At 41.1% G+C, this 22,203-nt stretch overlaps 1 protein-coding gene across 2 annotated transcripts in view; it reads right to left on the minus strand.

The window, feature by feature from the left end:
* LOC132901619 (uncharacterized) overlaps positions 1-17,616 on the minus strand; it is a 117,261-nt gene extending 99,645 nt beyond the window's left edge. For both annotated transcript variants that reach the window (XM_060944141.1, XM_060944140.1), the window contains exons 1-2: positions 17,582-17,616; positions 17,254-17,413 (exon numbers count right to left, since the gene is read on the minus strand). In XM_060944141.1, the coding sequence (XP_060800124.1) occupies positions 17,254-17,413; positions 17,582-17,601 (180 nt within the window). In that variant the 5' untranslated portion in view covers positions 17,602-17,616. The remainder of the gene's footprint in view (positions 1-17,253; positions 17,414-17,581) is intronic.
* Between the last annotated feature and the right edge of the window lie 4,587 nt (positions 17,617-22,203).

Below are 22,203 nucleotides of genomic sequence, written 5' to 3' on the forward strand. Positions count from 1 at the left end.
TCAAAGCAGATGTTTATGACATGGTGTCGCCAGTACATACTGTAGACATCTTTGACGAAATGTTTAAGTGATAGGTCTCAGGGATATTAAAATTTAATCATGATTTTAAAGGACAGGAGTTAATCTACTCTTATTTTGTATATACTAGTTAGTAAATAGTATATTTAGCACACAGTATTAAAGGTATTTACAGATTGCATTATCTGTGTCTGCATGATAATAGAGACCCTTTTTAGTTCCTGTGTATTAAAGTTCCCCCTTTTAATTGACACTGTTAATAACAACGTCACCATCTTCTGTGTTTTCTTCCCTTTTACTGGATGGAATAAGGAACTGGCGGCACGGTGGTGTAGTAGTTAGCACTGTCGCCTCACAGCAAGAAGGTCCGGGTTTGAGCCCCGGGGCCGGCGAGGGCCTTTCTGTGTGGAGTTTGCATGTTCTCCCCGTGTCCGCGTGGGTTTCCTCCGGGTGCTCTGGTTTCCCCCACAGTCCAAAGACATGCAGGTTAGGTTAACTGGTGACTCTAAATTGAGCGTAGGTGTGAATGTGAGTGTGAATGGTTGTCTGTGTCAGCCCTGTGATGACCTGGCGACTTGTCCAGGGTGTACACCACCTTTTGCCCGTAGTCAGCTGGGATAGGCTCCAGCTTGCCTGCGACCCTGTAGAAGGATAAAGCGGCTAGAGATAATGAGATGAGTAAAGAATTGTTCACTTATACTCAAGTACTCAAATCATGGTTTTAGCACGAGTGTACTGAAGAAAGTTAATAATGAATGTAGTATTCAAAAGAGAAGCGACAGCAAAGCAGCTTTTTAGAGAAATTGTAGTGAAGGCTGTGGTTTAATATGTAAGAATAATGCAGTGTTTAAAACAGGAGTGCCAGACTCGGTAACTGTCCACATTACACTTAGTCTCATGTTACGTGAATCGGACCCAAAAAAATTAAAAAAGGCATTTTAATAGACCAGAAACATAAACAACCCTTAAATCTGTTCTTTATCTGGAAGCTACAATTGAATGCACAATGAGATTAAAGAGATGAACAGATTGTAATTCATTACCAAAATTCTATACACAGGCGGCACGGTGGTGTAGTGGTTAGCACTGTCGCCTCACAGCAAGAAGGTCTTGGTTCGAGCCCCGTGGTCGGCGAGAGCCTTTCTGTGTGGAGTTTGCATGTTCTCCCCGTGTCCGCGTGGGTTTACTCCGGGTGCTCCGGTTTCCCCCACAGTCCAAAGACATGCAGGTTAGGTTAACTGGTGACTCTAAATTGAGCGTAGGTGTGAATGTGAGTGTGAATGGTTGTCTGTGTCTATGTGTCACCCTGTGATGACCTGGCGACTTGTCCAGGGTGTACCCCGCCTTTCGCCCGTAGTCAGCTGGGATAGGCTCCAGCTTGCCTGCGACCCTGTAGAACAGGATAAAGCGGCTAGAGATAATGAGATGAGATGAATTCTATACACACTGGCCATTTTAATAACAACACCTGTTAATTCATGCAGTTATCCAATCAGCCAATCAAGTGGCAGCAGTGTATTGCTGTAGATACAGATCAAGAACTTCAGTAAATGTCCAACATCAGAATGGGGAAAATGTGATCTCAGTGACTTGGACTGTGCCAGACAGGCTGCTTTGAGTATTTCAGAAACTGATGAGATCTTCGAAGTTTCATGCTCGCAGTTTCTAGAGTTTATGGAGAATGGTGCAAAAGCAGTGAGTGGCTAAAGATCTTGGTGCTACTGTGATTTTACACTTGACTGAACCGATTAGATTAGATAAAACTTTATTGATCCCTTTGGGAGGGTTCCCTCAGGGAAATTAAGATTCCAGCAGCATCATTACAGATAAACAGAGAAAAGAAATAGAGAAAAACATCTAGATAAATTAAAATAAATTAAGTATTTACATATACAAATATAAAAATAATAAGATATGGGGAAGGGGGGAGGAGGGAAAAAAAGAGGGGGGGAGGACAGATATTGCACTTTATATTGCACATTGTCCGGTATTGCTTATTGTCAGGCTAGGCTACTGCTCCTTCCCGTCCTCTGTCCTCCTGTTACCCCTCCTCCCCCCCCAGAGAGGAGTTGTACAGTCTGATGGCGTGAGGGACAAAGGAGTTTTTGAGTCTGTTCGTCCTGCACTTGGGAAGGAGCATTCTGTCACTGAACAGGCCCCGCTGGTTGCTGATGACAGTGTGCAGAGGGTGACTGGCATCGTCCATGATGTTCAATAGTTTGTCCATAGTCCTCTTCTCTGCCACCGTCACCAGAGAGTCCAGCTTCATGCCAACCACAGAGCCGGCCCGCCTGATCAGTTTGTCCAGCCTGGATGTGTCTTTCTTGGATGTGCTGCCCCCAGCACACCACGGTGTAAAACAGGACACTGGCGACCACAGACTGATAGAACATCCACAGGAGTTTCCTGCATATGTTAAAGGACCGCAGCCTCCTAAGGAAGTATAGCCTGCTCTGTCCCTTCCTGTATAAGTGTTTTTGGTGTTGCAAGTCCAGTCCAGCTTGCTGTCCAGCCACAGCCCGAGGTACTTGTAGGAATCCACAGCCTCCACCTCTACTCCTTCGATCAGAACTGGTCATGACCTTGGTCTGGACCTCCCAAAGTCAATGACCAGCTCCTTGGTCTTCGAGGTGTTGAGCTGCAGATGGTTCCTGTTGCACCACACAGCAAAGTCCCTCACCAGGCTCCTATACTCCTCCTCTCTGTTGTCACTGATACACCCAACGATGGGTGTGTCATCAGCAAACTTCTGAATGTGACACAGCTCCGAGTTGTAGCAGAAGTCTGCGGTGTACAGGGTGAAGAGAAGAGGGGCCAGCACTGTGCCCTGGGGTGCGCCGGTGCTGCTAATCACAGTGTCAGATGTGATGTCCTTCAGCCTGACGTACTGCAGCCTGTCAGTGAGGTAGCTGGAGATCCAGGTGACCAGGCAGGGGTCCACTTGCATCCTGTTCTGTTTGTCCTGAAGCAATAGGGGCTGGATGATGTTGAAGGCACTCAAGAAGTCCAAGAAGAGGATCCTCACTGTGCCATTTCCCTTATCCAGATGCGAGTGGGCTCAGTGTAGCAGGTAGAGGATGGCGTCTTCCACACCAACATCTGCCCGGTACGCAAACTGCAGACAGTCCAGGGCATGTTGTACCTGGGGTCTAAGGAGGCTGAGGAAGAGCCACTCCAATGTCTTCATCAGATGTGAAGTGAGTGCCACCGGTTGGAAGTCGTTCAGCTCGCTGGGCCAATAATTTTGGGAACTGGAATGATACATGATGTCTTCCAGAGGGTGGGCACCAGGGCAGGAATTTCACAAGGGCCACGAGGGCCATGGCCCTCGTGCCCTCTCATTTTGGCCTTGTGCCCTTGGAAAAAAATATTTGCTGTAAGGCCACAGTGGCCTTGATGCCCTGCGGTTTTGCGGTTTTGTAGTCTGCCTTGTGACTGCCAATAGGCTTTAACATCACCTGTGTCTATTGAGAAAAAAATACGTCTTTTGATGACATTCTGGATTCTTATTGGGCAACTCATTAGTGGTGGATCGGACTCGAGCCTGGCATGAACCGCTCCGACGTGCTACAGTATAATGACACCAATCTATCACCAGCCAACCAGGAGACTTAATCAAACGCATCCCCTGCCCACTTGTGTCCGCATCTGAGACGTTGAATTTTCACAGAAGGAGGGAAGAAGTTGACTGAGGTAAGACTGTCTGATAACGAACGAATAAGATAGGAATTTCAACGTATAGGGCTTAAGTTTGTTACCGTTACCCATACGAAAAAGAACAGTAAAGGACTTGTAAGAATTTACCACTGTCTTAGTAGTAAATCCTTATAAATATAAGGATAAATCCTTATAAGGATTTATAAATAAATATATATGCCATGTATGATTTACTCCTGAAAGTGGCCCATTTTGCATTTTCCTCATACAAATTTTTTATGAAAATCTAGTATGTATGAAGTGAACATTGTGCATGGTTTTTACAGATAATGTGTATGATGAATTACACCGTCTTTGTATGCTTCATGTAATGTTTGTAGTTTTAAATTATATTTTACAGTTTAAAATGTATATGCCTTTTATATGTAAATCCATACAAACATATGTCAGGGCACCAAGGCCATGAAATAAAACGATTTTAAGTTCACGTCTATAATGAATTTAATTTAAGGACTAATGACTCTTCTGAGGAAGACTTGAGTCTCAGTCGAAACTATCAAGCAGATAAAGAAACATCATTCTGCCCTCATATGAGAAACAGGATTTAAAAAAAAAAAATCCTGTGTTTCATAATCCTAAGCATGAGGTGGTAGTTTCTATATAAACAGACCTTGTATGATTGATGCCCACAAAGAATACTCAGCAGAGATAAGTTAGTATGAATGTGGAACTAAATTTACAAAAGATAGCAAATGTATTCCTGTATGTTTCAGAGGAATTTCAAGAAATGGTTCAACTAGTAAACAAGAAACTACTAAAGGGAATTAAGTCATATATAAATCCTGTCTCAGAATATCTAGGAAGCTTGATTTGTACTTCTGCAAACTAAATATTCCTAGAACTGTAAAGGCTACAAGCAGTCAGAAATGTTCTGGTCTGTCTTATTTTTGCATCAGACTACACTATTTCTGGTGATCATATAAGATTAGGCAATCATGGAGTCATAAACTCTTGCCCCGGCTTGATTGTGGGTCCCCCCCCTCCCCCCTTTAAAACAAAACACTGATATCTGGTTTAATTCTGACCTCTGATTTAATTTTGTGTTCTTGAACCTCATCTCATCTCATCTCATTATCTCTAGCCGCTTTATCCTTCTACAGGGTCGCAGGCAAGCTGGAGCCTATCCCAGCTGACTACGGGCGAAAGGCGGGGTACACCCTGGACAAGTCGCCAGGTCATCACAGGGCTGACACATAGACACAGACAACCATTCACACTCACATTCACACCTACGGTCAATTTAGAGTCACCAGTTAACCTAACCTGCATGTCTTTGGACTGTGGGGGAAACCGGAGCACCCGTTCTTGAACCTTTGGTTTTAATATAAAACATGAATTATGTAATGTTTATTGTAAATTACAGCTGCAATTATCATGAATTTAGCCTCTGTTTTTTATTTTAAAAAAATGAACTCGATAAATTGAGTTGAAATTAGTATTCTACATTGAATTCGGCTAATTTTGTAATTGTTTCTCAAATTTTATTCAAACAGTTGATAAATGTTGTGTACTCATTTCTTAGAGGTTTGGATAAAATGCCTAAAAAGCATAATGCTTGTGACCACGCCTGGAATTTCGTCATTTTAGGGGCAAGGCCACTTGGCCTTTTGTGCTGTCAATTTTTTGAGGGCACGAAGGCCAAAAGCCAGAGCACCAAGGCCATAAAATAAAACAATGCTTTTAAGTTCACGTCTATAATAAATTTAATTTAAGGACTAATGACTCTTCTGAGGAAGATTGGAGTCTCAGTTGAAACTATCAAGCAAGTAAAGAAACATCTCCTACACTATTATGTCTGAAGATAAGAAAATATTGAACACATCTAAACTTATCAATCCATCACTCACTTCAAAAATTGTAAAACTTATTAAACCTATATCCTCCCATAATTTTTGTTCAATTGACACCGAATGTGCAAGAGCATCTTCAGACTGTACTACTATGCAGATTTTTGATTAATCAAAATTGAGCCTGGAGTCCATCAAAATGTTTGACTGTAAATGGGACATATACTAGCATGCAGGCTACTGATTAACCCATAAGAGCCCAGACCGATTTCTCAATCAAGGAAAATTATTGAGGAAATAAAATGAACTAAACAGACGACAAAGAAAAAATTTCTGACCTTTTATTTTTTAAAATAGCACTTTCATGTCTCAAGACCTGAAAGATTAAATTGCAGATTTGCAGAACACTGCAACACTGTTAACCCCAAAGTTCATTCTATGCAAACTGTTTGAGTAAATACCACTTTTAAAGATTAGTTTTATTGCATTACTTAAACACTATGAGTATATGAAGAGTATATGAGACAGTCATTGGGTGTACTCATTTTTGTAATTTAAACAAACTTACTGTAAACCATCATGTTTCACCTCAGGCCACAGTGCTGCCCTGTTGTGATGGGCTCAAAACTCAAGACAAGTCTGTGTTTGTCCGTTGACGGCTACAGAGGAAGTTGCGCCATTTTCTAATTTACACAGAGCAATTTAAGGTCTTTGCACTTTTGACAGCAAGCTAATTAGCATTTGTTACCGGCTACAGTCGGTACTCGGCACGTTAAAAGTGAATGAATTCTATACACACTGGCCATTTTAATAAGAACACCTGTTAATTCATGCAGTTATCCAATCAGCCAATCAAGTAGCAGCAGTGTATTGCTGTAGATACAGATCAAGAACTTCAGTAAATGTCCAACATCAAGAATGGGGAAAATGTGATCTCAGTGACTTGGACTGTGCCAGACAGGCTGCTTTGAGTATTTCAGAAACTGATGAGATCTTCGAAGTTTCATGCTCGCAGTTTCTAGAGTTTATGGAGAATGGTGCAAAAGCAGTGAGTGGCTGTGGGTGGATGAAAGCGGTCAGTAGACACCAGATTGACTTGAGCTGACAGGAAGGCCATGGTAACTCAAAATAACCACTTTTCACAACTGTAGTGAACAGAAAAGCATCTCACAATGCACACATTGAACCTGGATGGGACATAACATCAGAAGACCATGTTGGGTTCCACTCCTGTCAACCAAGAACAGAAATTTGTGGCTACAGTGGGCACAGGCTCAACGAAACTGGACTACTGAAGACTGGAAAAGCATAGTCTGGTCTTTTCCCAGTCTTTTGTTCAATTTTGTACAATTTTATTTGATTGGCAAGATGTTTACTTGTGGCCGGATGTGAAAATGATATATGAGTTAAAGATCTTGGTGCTACTGTGATTTTACACTTGACTGAACCGATTAGATTAGATAAACCTTTATTGATCCCTTTGGGAAGGTTCCCTCAGGGAAATTAAGATTCCAGCAGCATCATTACAGATAAACAGAGAAAAGAAATAGAGAAAAACTTCTAGATAAATTAAAATAAATTATTTACATATACAAATATAAAAATAATAAGATATGGGGATGAGAGGAAGGGGGAAGGAGGAAAAAAAAGAGGGGGGGAGGACAGATATTGCACATTGTCCGGTATTGCTTATCGTCAGCCTAGGCTACTGCTCCTTCCTGTCCTCTGTCCTCCTGTTACACCCCCCCCCCCCCCCCCCCCCCCAGAGAGGAGTTGTACAGTCTGATGGCGTGAGGGACAAAGGAGTTTTTGAGTCTGTTCTTCCTGCACTTGGGAAGGAGCATTCTGTCACTGAACAGGCCCCGCTGGTTGCTGATGACAGTGTGCAGAGGGTGACTGGCATCGTCCATGATGTTCAATAGTTTGTCCATAGACCTCTTCTCTGCCACCATCACCAGAGAGTCCAGCTTCATGCCGACCACAGAGACAGCCCGCCTGATCAGTTTGTCCAGCCTGGATGTGTCTTTCTTGGATGTGCTGCCCCCAGCACACCACAGTGTAAAACAGGACACTGGCGACCACAGACTGATAGAACATCCACAGGAGTTTCCTGCAAATGTTAAAGGACCGCAGCCTCCTAAGGAAGTATAGCCTGCTCTGTCCCTTCCTGTATAAGTGTTTGGTGTTGCAAGTCCAGTCCAGCTTGCTGTCCAGCCACAGCCCGAGGTACTTGTAGGAATCCACAGCCTCCACCTCGACTCCTTCGATCATAACTGGTCGTGACCTTGGTCTGGACCTCCCAAAGTCAATGACCAGCTCCTTGGTCTTCGAGGTGTTGAGCTGCAGATGGTTCCTGTTGCACCACACAGCAAAGTCCCTCACCAGGCTCCTATACTCCTCCTCTCTGTTGTCACTGATGCACCCAACGATGGCTGTGCCATCAGCAAACTTCTGAATGTGACACAGCTCCGAGTAGTAGCAGAAGTCTGCGGTGTACAGGGTGAAGAGAAGAGGGACCAGCACTGTGCCCTGGGGTGTGCCGGTGCTGCTAATCAGTGTCAGATGTGATGTCCTTCAGCCTGACGTACTGCAGCCTGTCAGTGAGGTAGCTGGAGATCCAGGTGACCAGGCAGGGGTCCACTTGCATCCTGTTCCGTTTGTCCTGAAGCAATAGGGGCTGGATGGTGTTGAAGGCACTCAAGAAGTCCAAGAAGAGGATCCTCACTGTGCCATTTCCCTTATCCAGATGCAAGTGGGCTCAGTGTAGCAGGTAGAGGATGGCGTCTTCCACACCAACACCTGCCCGGTACGCAAACTGCAGACAGTCCAGGGCATGTTGTACCTGGGGTCTGAGGAGGCTGAGGAAGAGCCACTCCAATGTCTTCATCAGATGTGAAGTGAGTGCCACCGGTTGGAAGTCGTTCAGCTCGCTGGGCCAATTATTTTTGGGAACTGGAATGATACATGATGTCTTCCAGAGGGTGGGCACCAGGGCAGGAATTTCACAAGGGCCACGAGGGCCATGGCCCTCGTGCCCTCTCATTTTGGCATGAAGGAGAAGAAACAGGGAATATCAAAAGCGCAGAGAGAAAATACACAGTGATGCAGAGCTAAAGGAGGAATACCTCAGTATGGAAAGGCAAAGATGGAAGAAGAGAGTGGAGGAAAGGAAGATTAAAAATATCAATGACTTGAATGAAAGGGAAAAGAGAAGTCAGAGAAAGGCTTGGAAATGTAGGCAACAAGTATCAAGAGAATGTAAGAGAAAGGTCTCAGATCACCCAGAAACTCCCCCAGACAGCCCAGTGGATCAGGCTATACACCAGCCAGCTCGAAGTAGGCAGGCTATAGCAGGAGAAAGGGAAAGAAAGAAAACAAGAAAAAGATACTCTAGAGAGATGAAAGCTATGAAAAATAAACTTCAAGAGGTAATAAAGGACAGGAACAAAATGAACTTGAACCCAGGACCTTCTTGCCGTGAGGCAACAGTGCTAACCACTACACCACCATTCTGCCCTCATATGAGAAACAGGATTTAAAAAAAAAAAAAAAATCCTGTTTCATAATCCTAAGCATGAGGTGGTGGTTTCTATATAAACAGACCTTGTATGATTGATGCCCACAAAGAATACTCAGCAGAGATAAGTTAGTATGAATGTGGAACTAAATTTACAAAAGATAGCAAATGTATTCCTGTATGTTTCAGAGGAATTTCAAGAAATGGTTCAACTAGTAAACAAGAAACTACTAAAGGGAATTAAGTCATATATAAATCCTGTCTCAGAATATCTAGGAAGCTTGATTTGTACTTCTGCAAACTAAATATTCCTAGAACTGTAAAGGCTACAAGCAGTCAGAAATGTTCTGGTCTGTCTTATTTTTGCATCAGACTACACTATTTCTGGTGATCATATAAGATTAGGCAATCATGGAGTCATGAACTCTTGCCCCGTCTTGATTGTGGGTCCCCCCCCCCCCCCCCCCCCAAACAAAACACTGATATCTGGTTTAATTCTGACCTCTGATTTAATTTTGTGTTCTTGAACCTTTGGTTTTAATATAAAACATGAATTATGTAATGTTTATTGTAAATTACAGCTGCAATTATCATGAATTTAGCCTCTGTTTTTTATTTTTAAAAAATGAACTCGATAAATTGAGTTGAAATTAGTATTCTACATTGAATTCGGCTAATTTTGTAATTGTTTCTCAAATTTTATTCAAACAGTTGATAAATGTTGTGTACTCATTTCTTAGAGGTTTGGATAAAATGCCTAAAAAGCATAATGCTTGTGACCAGGCCTGGAATTTCGTCATTTTAGGGGCAAGGCCACTTGGCCTTTTGTGCTGTCAATTTTTTGAGGGCACGAAGGCCAAAAGCCAGAGCACCAAGGCCATAAAATAAAACAATGATTTTAAGTTCACGTCTATAATGAATTTAATTTAAGGACTAATGACTCTTCTGAGGAAGATTGGAGTCTCAGTTGAAACTATCAAGCAGGTAAAGAAACATCTCAAAAAAAGTCAAAGTCCTTCCCACGCCTTACAGTACCTGGTATTCCTAGGCAGTCTCCCACTCAAGTACTAACCAGGCCCAACCTGTATGTGGCGCATCGGGCAGCGCCGATCTCCGTTTCCATAGCCCTCGGCCTCTCGCCTATTACATAGCTAGGGTTACAGTGGGGGACTAGTCCTCTGGTAACCACGAGAGTTTAACTCCCCATGCACATCTGTATTGCAGCGTGCCTTGCCAGATAGCGGTAGGTACCATTTTTATGATGGTCTTTGGTATGACCCGACCGTGAATAGAACTCATGATCTCCCGATCGAGAGGCGGACACGCTACCACTAGGCCACTAGTCGGTAAAGAAACATCTCCTACACTATTATGTCTGAAGATAAGAAAATATTGAACACATCTAAACTTATCAATCCATCACTCACTTCAAAAATTGTAAAACTTATTAAACCTATATCCTCCCATAATTTTTGTTCAATTGACACCGAATGTGCAAGAGCATCTTCAGACTGTACTACTACGCAGATTTTTGATTAATCAAAATTGAGCCTGGAGTCCATCAAAATGTTTGACTGTAAATGGGACATATACTAGCATGCAGGCTACTGATTAACCCATAAGAGCCCAGACCGATTTCTCAATCAAGGAAAATTATTGAGGAAATAAAATGAACTAAACAGATGACAAAGAAAACATTTCTGACCTTTTATTTTTTAAAATAGCACTTTCATGTCTCAAGATCTGAAAGATTAAATTGCAGATTTGCAGAACACTGCAACACTGTTAACCCCAAAGTTCATTCTATGCAAACAGTTTGAGTAAATACCACTTTTAAAGATTAGTTTTATTGCATTACTTAAACAGTATGAGTATATGAAGAGTATATGAGACAGTCATTGGGTGTACTCATTTTTGTAATTTAAACAAACTTACTGTAAACTATCATGTTTTACCTCAGGCCACAGTGCTGCCCTGTTGTGATGGGCTCAAAACTCAAGACAAGTCTGTGTTTGTCCGTTGACGGCTACAGAGGAAGTTGCGCCATTTTCTAATTTACACAGAGCAATTTAAGGTCTTTGCACTTTTGACAGCAAGCTAATTAGCATTTGTTACCGGCTACAGTCGGTACTCGGCACGTTAAAAGTGGGTCAACGTTGTAACGACATAACGTTACTGTACAAGCAATGCTTATTTAATGGTAACAAACTTAAGCCCTATACGTTGAAATTCCTCTCTTATTCGTTCGTTAATTTATCACACAGCCTTACCTCAGTCAACTTCTTCCCTCCTTCTGTGAAAATTCAACGTCTCAGATGCGGACACAAGTGGGCGGGGGATGCATTTGATTAAGTCTCCTGGTTGGCTGGTGATAGATTGGTGTCATTATTAGCACGTCGGAGCAGTTCATGCCAGGCTCGAGTCCGATCCACCACTGATGAGTTGCCCAATAAGAATCCAGAATGTCATCAAAAGACGTATTTTTTTCTCAGTAGACACAGGCGATGTTAAAGCCTATTGGCAGTCACGAGGCAGTCTACAAAACCACAAAACCGCAGGGCATCAAGGCCACTGTGGCCTTACGGCAAATATTTTTTTCCAAGGGCACAAGGCCAAAATGAGAGGGCATGGCCACGGCCATGGCCATGGCCCTCGTGAAATTCCTGCCCTGCTTGTGACCACCAAAATATATCACCATGCTAATGAAATATCACACTGTTGCGTTCAGTTTGTAGACAGTAGACTTCCATTATACGGTATATGGGTTTGTTTAATATCTGAGTGACAACCAATCCTGTTCTTCTCCATTTTCTTACCACAGCATGACTCAGCATTTTACTTTAAATCTTCTCATCATATTCTCTTTAGCCACTCATTTCTTCATTGTTCACCAACTTGTGGCACCAAGTTCCTTCTTTGTTAACATGGAATTTACCTATGATTACAATTTTTATATTATTATTAGACACAATGCTTTTTAACTGTTTGTTGTTGTTACATTATTATTATTAAAAGTTCCCTCATCGGGATCTCTTTTATTTCTCTCTTTTGTAGTTAAAAATAGAAATAAAATGCACCTTTCATGAGGAACTAGAAAGCATGAGGAAGCTCCCATGAGGAAAAACAATGCGTCACAAACTGTTGACATTGCAGGCTCCATTCATAAATGTCTCATCTCATTATCTCTAGCCGCTTTATCCTGTTCTACAGGGTCGCAGGCAAGCTGGAGCCTATCCCAGCTGACTACGGGCGAAAGGCGGGGTACACCCTGGACAAGTCGCCAGGTCATCACAGGGCTGACACATAGACACAGACAACCATTCACACTCACATTCACACCTACGGTCAATTTAGAGTCACCAGTTAACCTAACCTGCATGTCTTTGGACTGTGGGGGAAACCGGAGCACCCGGAGGAAACCCACGCGGACACGAGGAGAACATGCAAACTCCACACAGAAAGGCCCTCGCCGGCCACAGGGCTCGAACCCAGGACCTTCTTGCTGTGAGGCAACAGCGATAACCACTACACCACCGTGCCGCCCAAAAATGATATAATAATTTTAATATAATCATAACTATTACTGATATAAAATCTACAAATATGTTACCAATATATGAAATTTGGAAACCATCTTGCCACATCTATTGCTGAATCACAGACACACGATACTGAGTCGCACATAAAACCACGCAGCATCACAAGACCTTGTGTTCTCCGTGGCCTTTAGTGAGCAAAACCAGAGTCACAATAGCCTTGCATTATCGCCCACAAACATATGAAGTAACAAGAAAAATGCTAATGATAGCAAAATGTTAATGATGGCAAAGCTGTCATTTATTTTCCAGTTTGTGCAGAAGGAGATGTCAGCTGAATACATTTAATTTTTGTTTGGCTCAAAATATCCCAGGCAATTTTTCTTAACAAAAATGATACAATATCAAAAATGTTTTTTCTATGCTTGCGAAGTTTCTCAAACGAAATGAAGAATGTAACAAAACAATTATATATGCATGTGTTTAACATACTGTTCCAGATTTAGTCCCTTCTTTGCCGTTATAATAATCTCCACTCTTCTGGGAAGGCTTTCCAAGATATTTTGGAGTGTAGCTGTGGAGATTTGCCCATCAAGCCACAAGAGCATTAGTGAGGTCAGGTGGATGAAGAGGTCTGGGGTTCAGTCACTGTTCCATTTCATCCAATTCAGTGGGGTTGAGGCCAGGGCTCCGTGCAGGCAATTCCAGTTCTTCCATTCCAACCTTGGTGAACTATGTCTTTATGGAGCGCTCTTTGTACATGTGACAATGTCATGCTGGAACATGTTTGGGATCTTGAGCTCCACTGAAGGGAAATTGTAACGCTCCAGCATTCTATAGCCTGTATAGATTATTATGGTGTGTATTTCAGTCTAAACTCTAAACAAACCTGATTTTGACCATATATGTATGTGTGTGTCAATCCACGAGAGGAAGGAAGGAATCAGCTGTACATGACAACGCACCCTGTGGTTCCTCATCCTGAGATACTTAGGGCACCTCTGTCTCTCTGGATTGCTCACACACTCCTGTTGATCCAAATACAACACTTGCTCTCTACACCACTTGACATACTGCTAGTCCTCTGGTTCTCTAGTACAGGTAAAGATTTCCTTTTCTCTTATTCACTGCTCTTTAAATCCTTCATAGTCACTTCTTGTGTGGTCTTGGCATTGCATTAAGTGTTTAATCGTTTTTTTAAGCACACTTTAATTTAATTTGTTAACAATTATGCATGCTCCAGGTGCAATGTGTTGGGGTAAAAATTATAACTAGCTCTGTGCTAGAAATATATATGATGAAACTACATGTGTTGGTCTGAGAAAACCTTATGACTGTCACTGCATCTGAATTCTGCTAAACAGCCAATAATAATGAAAAATTCAGTTTTGACCAAAACTGAGTTTTTCTCCCAGTAATATACTTCTCGACTTCAAGAAAACAAAAACACGTTTTCGTAAAATAACATGGAGATGTTTTTATTTAGGTTGCTTTCTAACCTAATAATCTGCCTGCACAGATTGTTGTGCAAGAAGCCAGTTGAACAAACGCAGCAGTAAATGCAGTCATTCTGCCTAAAGATGTCTAAAACCTTACTGGCCATGATGCGGGTGAATTTTACTTCGAGTGATGAAACAGACTGATATGAATGATGTTGATAATCAAAGTGTAAACTTGTTTTACATCGAAAAGTTTCAAATTTTACAATACTTTTTTCTTCCAAAAAGTAGATTAGATTATCAATGTAAAGGTAGGCGGGGCATCTTTCAGTGGAATTGGAATGAATCGTTAAATGCAAAAGAGAAAAAATTTCAGAAAAGCATGTTGAGTAAAAAGTCTCTGTCAGCCAACAACCAGTCTGTCCAAAAGGATCCAGAGGATACCACGGGTCCCAGCAGTGTAGATATAAATAATGTAGAATAGAAACATTTCACTCTGACACCCAACTTTTGAACATTATTAAAAATGTATTCTCGACAAACGCTTCGGCCTTCTTCAGTGTCATAAAAAAACGACATAGTGCTATGGGCGTGGTCTTATATATACAAAATTGTGAATTCTATACACTTCAAAATAAAAGACGGAAATAAACTATTAATTACAAAATTTAATAATTAAATATTATTAAAAAGAATGCGATTTTTAGATTTATATTCTTTTCGCTTATTTAACCCATAAGGGGCTAAAGTAAACAATTGCGACATCCAGTATGCTTCCCTATTTAGAAGCACGTTGTCTAAACTATCTTGAGCAGCGTTAACTATTGTTTTAACTATTGTTTTGCCGTAAATGTAATCTCCAATATGTTGGCTCTTGTACTACAGAGTTTAAAGTACGTTTTCGTAACCATAAATCTAGTATGAAAAACAACAAAAAAACATGTGAAGTAGCCAAACATTTTAATCAGTCTCCCCATAATTTGAATGATTTTGAATTCATTTGTATAGAAACAATAGTTAACGCTGCTCAAGATAGTTTAGACAATGTGCTTCTAAATAGGGAAGCGTACTGGATGTCGCAATTGTTTACTTTAGCCCCTTATTGGTTAAATAAGCGAAAAGAATATAAATCTAAAAATCGCATTCTTTTTAATAATATTTAATTATTAAATCTTGTATATATAAGACCACGCCCATAGCACTATGTAGTTTTTTATGACACTGAAGAAGGCTGAAACATTTGTCGAGAATAAATTTTTAATAATGTTCAAAAGTTGGGTGTCAGAGTGAAATGTTTCTATTCTACATATATATATATATACACACACAATATGCACACACACATTTTATATATATATATATATATATATATATATATATATATATATATATATATAAAATATACACACATTTCATATATATTATGTGTGTATATATATATATATATATATATATATATATATATATATATATATATATAAAATATACACACATTTCATATATATAATGTGTGTATGTGTGTGTATATATATATATATATATATATATATATATATACACACATACATACATACACACACATACATACATACATACATACATACATATATATATATGTGTGTGTGTGTATGTGTGTGTGTGTGTTTTTAAGCGCAAAAATGCAATTCTCAACCCAACACATCCACTGTATCTTATTCAAAGGGGTTTCTGCCTCATCACTAAAACATGCATGTGTGTGAGACATACGATATTTCAGTGAATGCATATATTTGGAAAATCTGGGATATTTGTGCAAGTCTTTATCTCGGATGAAAATTGTACAGTTTTGGAATGTAGTTAAGGTTTCATGGTATTTTCATGTGCATTCAGGTTCACTGCATTATAAAGATGTGCTCCATCTGTGGTTCGAAGTATCTTCCTGTGGTCATGGTTCTACTGGCAGTAGTGAGCACACTGGCCAATCTGCTTCTGCTTTTCCCTGGACTCTCTCATAAATACCTGTTTGAAAATCACGTCACTCCAGAGGCCACATGGTGTACAGGAATATGGGCTTCCGGATTTGTCGTAAGTGTCAAACAGTTATGATTTTAAAAGGATGCATTGTTTAATCTTAAGTTCAACAGCTTTTTAAGCTTTTGTGGAACCTTAAAAGCTACACTACTGCATCTCAGAATAGGAATGGTAGCTTTATATCCACAGTGAAAGAGCATTTAGCCATTCTTATTCTTATAGCATCACATGCTGAGCAGACATTCATCTGTGTGGTAGTTTGTGTGCCTAGTGGTCTATTTGTCATGTTGTAGCGCTGTCTCGGAATGATCAGCCCTCTTTTTTAAACCAGACTGCATGTGTCTCTGTGTGTGTTTATTTTTGTCAGGTGCTTGTGGCTGTTCGTGGTTTTGCATCACATGATGCTAAAAAAGGATGCTGTCAGTTCCGAGCTGATGTGAGTTGATTGCATAAATTGTTGTTGTTTTTTTTTGGTTGGGGGAACATTTTTTAATTGGACTCATTTAATTAAATTTCTTTCACTCTGCCAGCATGTAAAATTTAGAATCCGTGAATGACTTCAGTGGTACACTGACAAACTGCAGTATAGAAATCGGGAATATTGACTGGCTCTGTTCCTTGTATAAGCAGGAATCACTTAGTGCATCATTTCAAGACAAATTGCTGACTTGGCAGCTTCATTTTCCCAGATGCTATGTCGGATCGTCTACTTGTGTGTGGCTGTAGCTGTAGCCGTCCTCTGTTTCCAGTTCAACTGTCTGGGACTAACAAGAGGACCACACTGTCTGCACAATGGAACTGAGGGTTTGAAATGGGACAGACCCCTGAGACTTATGAATCTGGAGTAAGTCTCTATACGTCTCCTTCTATTCTAATATACTGGAAGTTACACAAAACTGATTATTTGAAATGGTTATATTTTTATACTTTGCATATTTGATATGATCAGAATTTTAAAGGGGAAGGTTATTTTTACCAAAAGAGCTAAGGGTTCATAGTGGACCTTGATGTTAGAATTTTTTCCCATACTTTTTGAGCTAAAGTGGAAATGGTTTAGCACTTCCCCTTCTCATGTTATGACATGCAACTTGGCCAAGCATGTGACTGTGACATAGGTGTGAGCTGTGTAAGTGTGTGTGACAAAGAGAGAGAGAGAAATGCAAGAGTTTACATTCATGTTTGTGTGGATTTTTTTTATTCTATCTTTTTTTTTTAGTGAAAAAAGTTACCTGTATGAGCCAAAGAGATGGGCCTCTGCCTGTGAGGAGCCTCGTGATGTCGTTGTGTGGAACATTGGTCTCTTCTCTACCATCATGGCGGTCAATGGACTTCTGGTTATATTCTGTCTTGTGCAGATCCTCAGAGCTGTACACGGTGTGATATTTGGACCTAGTAAAAACAAGGTACAGTTAATTTTGTTACTCTGGGGTATGCAAATAATACAGAACAGCAAACTGGTGGTTACATAAAAATATCAGAAGCTGTATCTCTACTTGGTAATAAATCTTAAAAATAGTAGGTGTTATGAACCATTATTAAAATGAATTATGTGCCAACCATTTATAGTTCGTAGCCATCCCTCACACCCAAAGGAGTTAGCTGTACTGTCATCAGAACAGGGCCACATCTCTTGTATACAGTAGCTGTGAAGAAAGGTTGGGGCTGGAGTGATCCTCTCCACAAACGGGGCGTTAGAATAAAAAAAGTTTGAGATGCACTGGTATAGACATTAGTTTAAACGTCTAAATATAAATAAATCACTTGTTGTGGAGGCACACGGGGAGCACATGTAAACTCTGCACAGAAAGACCCTAGTTGGCCACAAGGTTCGAACCCAGAACCTTCTTGCTGTGATGCAACAGTACTAACTACTGCACCACCATGCTGCCTGGCATTAACATTCTCATCTCATCTCATTATCTGTAGCCGCTTTATCCTGTTCTACAGGGTCGCAGGCAAGCTGGAGCCTATCCCAGCTGACTACGGGCGAAAGGCGGGGTACACCCTGGACAAGTCGCCAGGTCATCACAGGGCTGACACATAGACACAGACAACCATTCACACTCACATTCACACCTACGGTCAATTTAGAGTCACCAGTTAACCTAACCTGCATGTCTTTGGACTTTGGGGGAAACCGGAGCACCCGGAGGAAACCCATGTGGACACGGGGAGAACATGCAAACTCCACACAGAAAGGCCCTCGCCAGCCATGGGGCTCAAACCTGGACCTTCTTGCTGTGAGGCAACAGCGCTAGCCACTACACCACCGTGCCACCGCATTAACATTCTTTTTTTTAAATATATGTATATAAAAATTTCATGACATCAAAAAGTATCAAACGGTCAACTCTCCATCAGCATTGGCCTTGTAAGGTTCACGATGATTTTAACCAGTAAATGGTGTTTTGAATCATTTTTAACCCATAAAATGTTTTTTTTTAAATAAAAATGGTAATTTTGTCAGTATTAACACCAACAATGATGTGTTGACACGTTTCATCATAGTACAGTCATATCATTTAGTTTCCAGATCACAAGACACGTTCAGTTGAGCAGTACCTCTTTAAACTACAAGGCACTGAGTTCAGAACCCATAAATAATTTTGTACTAGTAGTACATCATCTCATTATCTCTAGCCGCTTTATCCTGTTCTACAGGGTCGCAGGCAAGCTGGAGCCTATCCCAGCTGACTACGGGCGAAAGGCGGGGTACACCCTGGACAAGTCGCCAGGTCATCACAGGGCTGACACATAGACACAGACAACCATTCACACTCACATTCACACCTACGGTCAATTTAGAGTCACCAGTTAACCTAACCTGCATGTCTTTGGACTGTGGGGGAAACCGGAGCACCCGGAGGAAACCCACGCGGTAGTACATCATGTTAAAGGAATGAAAATAATAAATAAGTAATTACTTTCACAGCATTAAATAATTTCCCACTTTTCCTTAGGTTGTTCATGCTTGAAGAACACAAAGGACTGGTTTGAAACAGACTGTATGCACCTTCAATTTTCTATGGCTGAAATGCCCACACAGTTACGATGGATTGTTCCTGCATGCGCCATTTTGCATAGAGACGCAGTCTTTACCTGCTGGGTCGGTCCTGCTCCCTCTGCTCTCAAGATACAACCCAGGACACAACACCAGTGGAGAAGAGCTCAACATTTACATTTCCTATGTATTTCTATGATATTGAATTTTCTGTTTTAGTACCTGTATTTCAGTATCTGCGCAACAGTGTAGATAAAATACAATGCCAAATGTTCAGGGAAAAGAAAGGATTAGAAAGCTTGCAATTCTTCACCACAAGCAAAAATTATTTTCATCGTTTTCGAAGCTAAATATGGTTCAAGCTGAACTTTGTTTTAATATTATAATACACTAGAGGTCACTAGCTGTACTTTCATTGTTTTTAGACAAGAAAAGGTTGGAGAAAGCAGAAAAATAAGAAATATTTATCAATGAAGCTTTCCATACAGTTTTTCAACAGGGGTCTCAGCACAGAAAGTAGAAATGTGTGTATGTACTGTATGTTGTTATAAAACCGTATGTAACGGGATGTGGATTTACATTTGATTGTAAAGTATTTAATTATGGCATACTTTATGATTTTGAATTATATATGTTATTTACTGTATATTTTTGATCATGTCTGTACAGTATATTAAGATAATGCAGTACTAATTTAAACATTGTATTATATAGTATGATGTAAGTTGTATTTAAATGTGTATTTAATATAAACTAATTTCCTACATATGTATATAACTGTTTTATGCAGAAATATTAATAAAGATATTTAGACTATTTTATAATTTATTTTGTTCCAATTTCAGTACAAGTTATTTTTGTTTGTTCCACAAAAATGCCCCAGAAAATAATTATGGAAGTTTTTTGGACTTATTATTCAAATGGCAATGCATTTTGCACTTGGTGATTCAATATGCAAAATGGCAATGCAATCCTCAACTCAGTTTGAATTGTCTCATCTCATCTCATTATCTCTAGCCACTTTATCCTGTCCTACAGGGTCGCAGGCAAGCTGGAGCCTATCCCAGCTGACTACGGGTGAAAGGCGGGGTACACCCTGGACAAGTCGCCAGGTCATCACAGGGCCGACACATAGACACAGACAACCATTCACACTCACATTCACACCTACGGTCAATTTAGAGCCACCAATTAGCCTAACCTGCATGTCTTTGGACTGTGGGGGAAACCGGAGCACCCGGAGGAAACCCATGCGGACATGGGGAGAACATGCAAACTCTGCACAGAAAGGCCCTCACCGGCCACGGGGCTTGAACCCAGACCTTCTTGCTGTGAGGCAACAGCGATAACCACTACACCACCGTGCCACCCAGCTTGAATTGTTTTAATTAAAAATTAAAATAAAAGTTCAGTAATTTGCATTCCATATCGCCAAGGTTTTTTGGCCTCTTTATTCTAATGGTAATTCATAAAAAGCGAAACAGCACCACAGTCTATTGCACTGCATGTTTCCACGCTCTTCTGGTGTCAAGATTCAATTGGGAACGCAATCTGTCAGTCATCTCAAGGTGGGTCTTCAGTTAGGATGTTATGTATTGCCATTTGAATTGTGAGCCCAAAAAACTTCCATAAATAATGTATTTCCAAAGTGTATATACAAAAAAAAAAAGTTGCGCACTCATTTGATTGGACCGCCTTTAGTTTTGATTACAGCATGCATTCACTGTGGCATTGTTTCAACAACCTTATGCAATGTCACAACATTTATTTCAGCCCAGAGTTGCATTATTTTTTCACCGAGATCTTGTGTTGAGGATGGGAGAGTTGAACCACTGTGTAAAGTCTTCTCCAGCACATCCCAAAGATTCTCAATGGGGTTAAGGTCGAGACTCTGTGGTGGCCAATTCATGTGTGAAAATGATTCCTCATGCTTCCTGAACCACTCTTTCATCTCTTCTATCCACCGAGAGGATTCACAGTAATCATCATCACTGCTGTATACGGTACATACCTCCTGACGCTAACACTGCAGCTGCATTAAGCTAGCTGTTAGATGCTATTAACAAACAGAATGCGCATCCTAACGGAGTGTTTGTAATAGCAGGCGATTTTAACCATGCTAACCTAAAGACTGTCCTACCAAAATTCCATCAGTATGTCCAGTGCCCCACAAGAAGAAAAAACAGTCTAGAACATGTTTCTAGCAACATTAAGCACAGGTTTAAGGCATCTCCTCTTCCAAACCTGGGCCAGTCTGACCGCATCCCCCTGTTCTTAACTCCAGCACACAGACCCATTATCAACACAGTTAAACCAACAACTAAAGTTATACAAGTGTGGCTGAGTGGGGCTTCAGGACTGCTTCAGTCAGACCGACTGGACCATATTTGAGGATAATGACATTCACTACTACAAAAATTTATGTCTTCCCCAATGACAAGCCATGGATCACAAAAGACGTCTGACTACTGCTAAAGGCCCGCAACAGGGCTTTCAAGGCCGGGGACACACAGCAATACAGTGTTGCCAGGTCAGAACTGAGAAGCAGGATCAGAGATGCCAAAGCAGCCTACAGAAGGAGAATTGAGGGCCACTTTGATAACTCGGATCCCCGTCAGTCATGCCAAGGTATATGCCACATCACAACGCCACCAACATCGCCACCACCAGCAGCAGCAGTGCCTCACTGGCAGAGTAACTCAACCACTTCTTTGGTCATTATGAGAGGGACAGCACAAGGACTATCATGTGCTCCAGCCACAGACACGAGGTGCCTGTGGCATCCAGTCTACAGATGTCACATGCACACTCCATAACAAACATACAGAAAGCAGCTGGCCCGGACGGTGTCCCAGGACGGGTCCTCAGAGACTGTGCTCTGGAATTAACTGAGGTATTTACAAATATCTTCAACCTTTCCCTATCACAGTGCACTGTCCCCACCTGCCTGAAGATATCTATCATAGTGCCAGTTCTCAAGCAGTCCATAATAACCTGCCTCACTGACAACAGGCCAGTAGCTCTGATACCTATACTCATGAAGTGCATGGAGAGACTGGTACTCAAATACATCAAGGATGCTCTCCCACCTACTCTGCACCCTCACGAGTTCGCATACAGAACCAACAGATCCGTGGATGAGGCCATCTCCATTGCCCTCCACACTGTACTGCACCAC

The sequence above is a fragment of the Neoarius graeffei genome, chromosome 17 (assembly GCF_027579695.1).
Source record: "Neoarius graeffei isolate fNeoGra1 chromosome 17, fNeoGra1.pri, whole genome shotgun sequence".
Classification (NCBI taxonomy): Eukaryota; Metazoa; Chordata; class Actinopteri; order Siluriformes; family Ariidae; genus Neoarius; species Neoarius graeffei.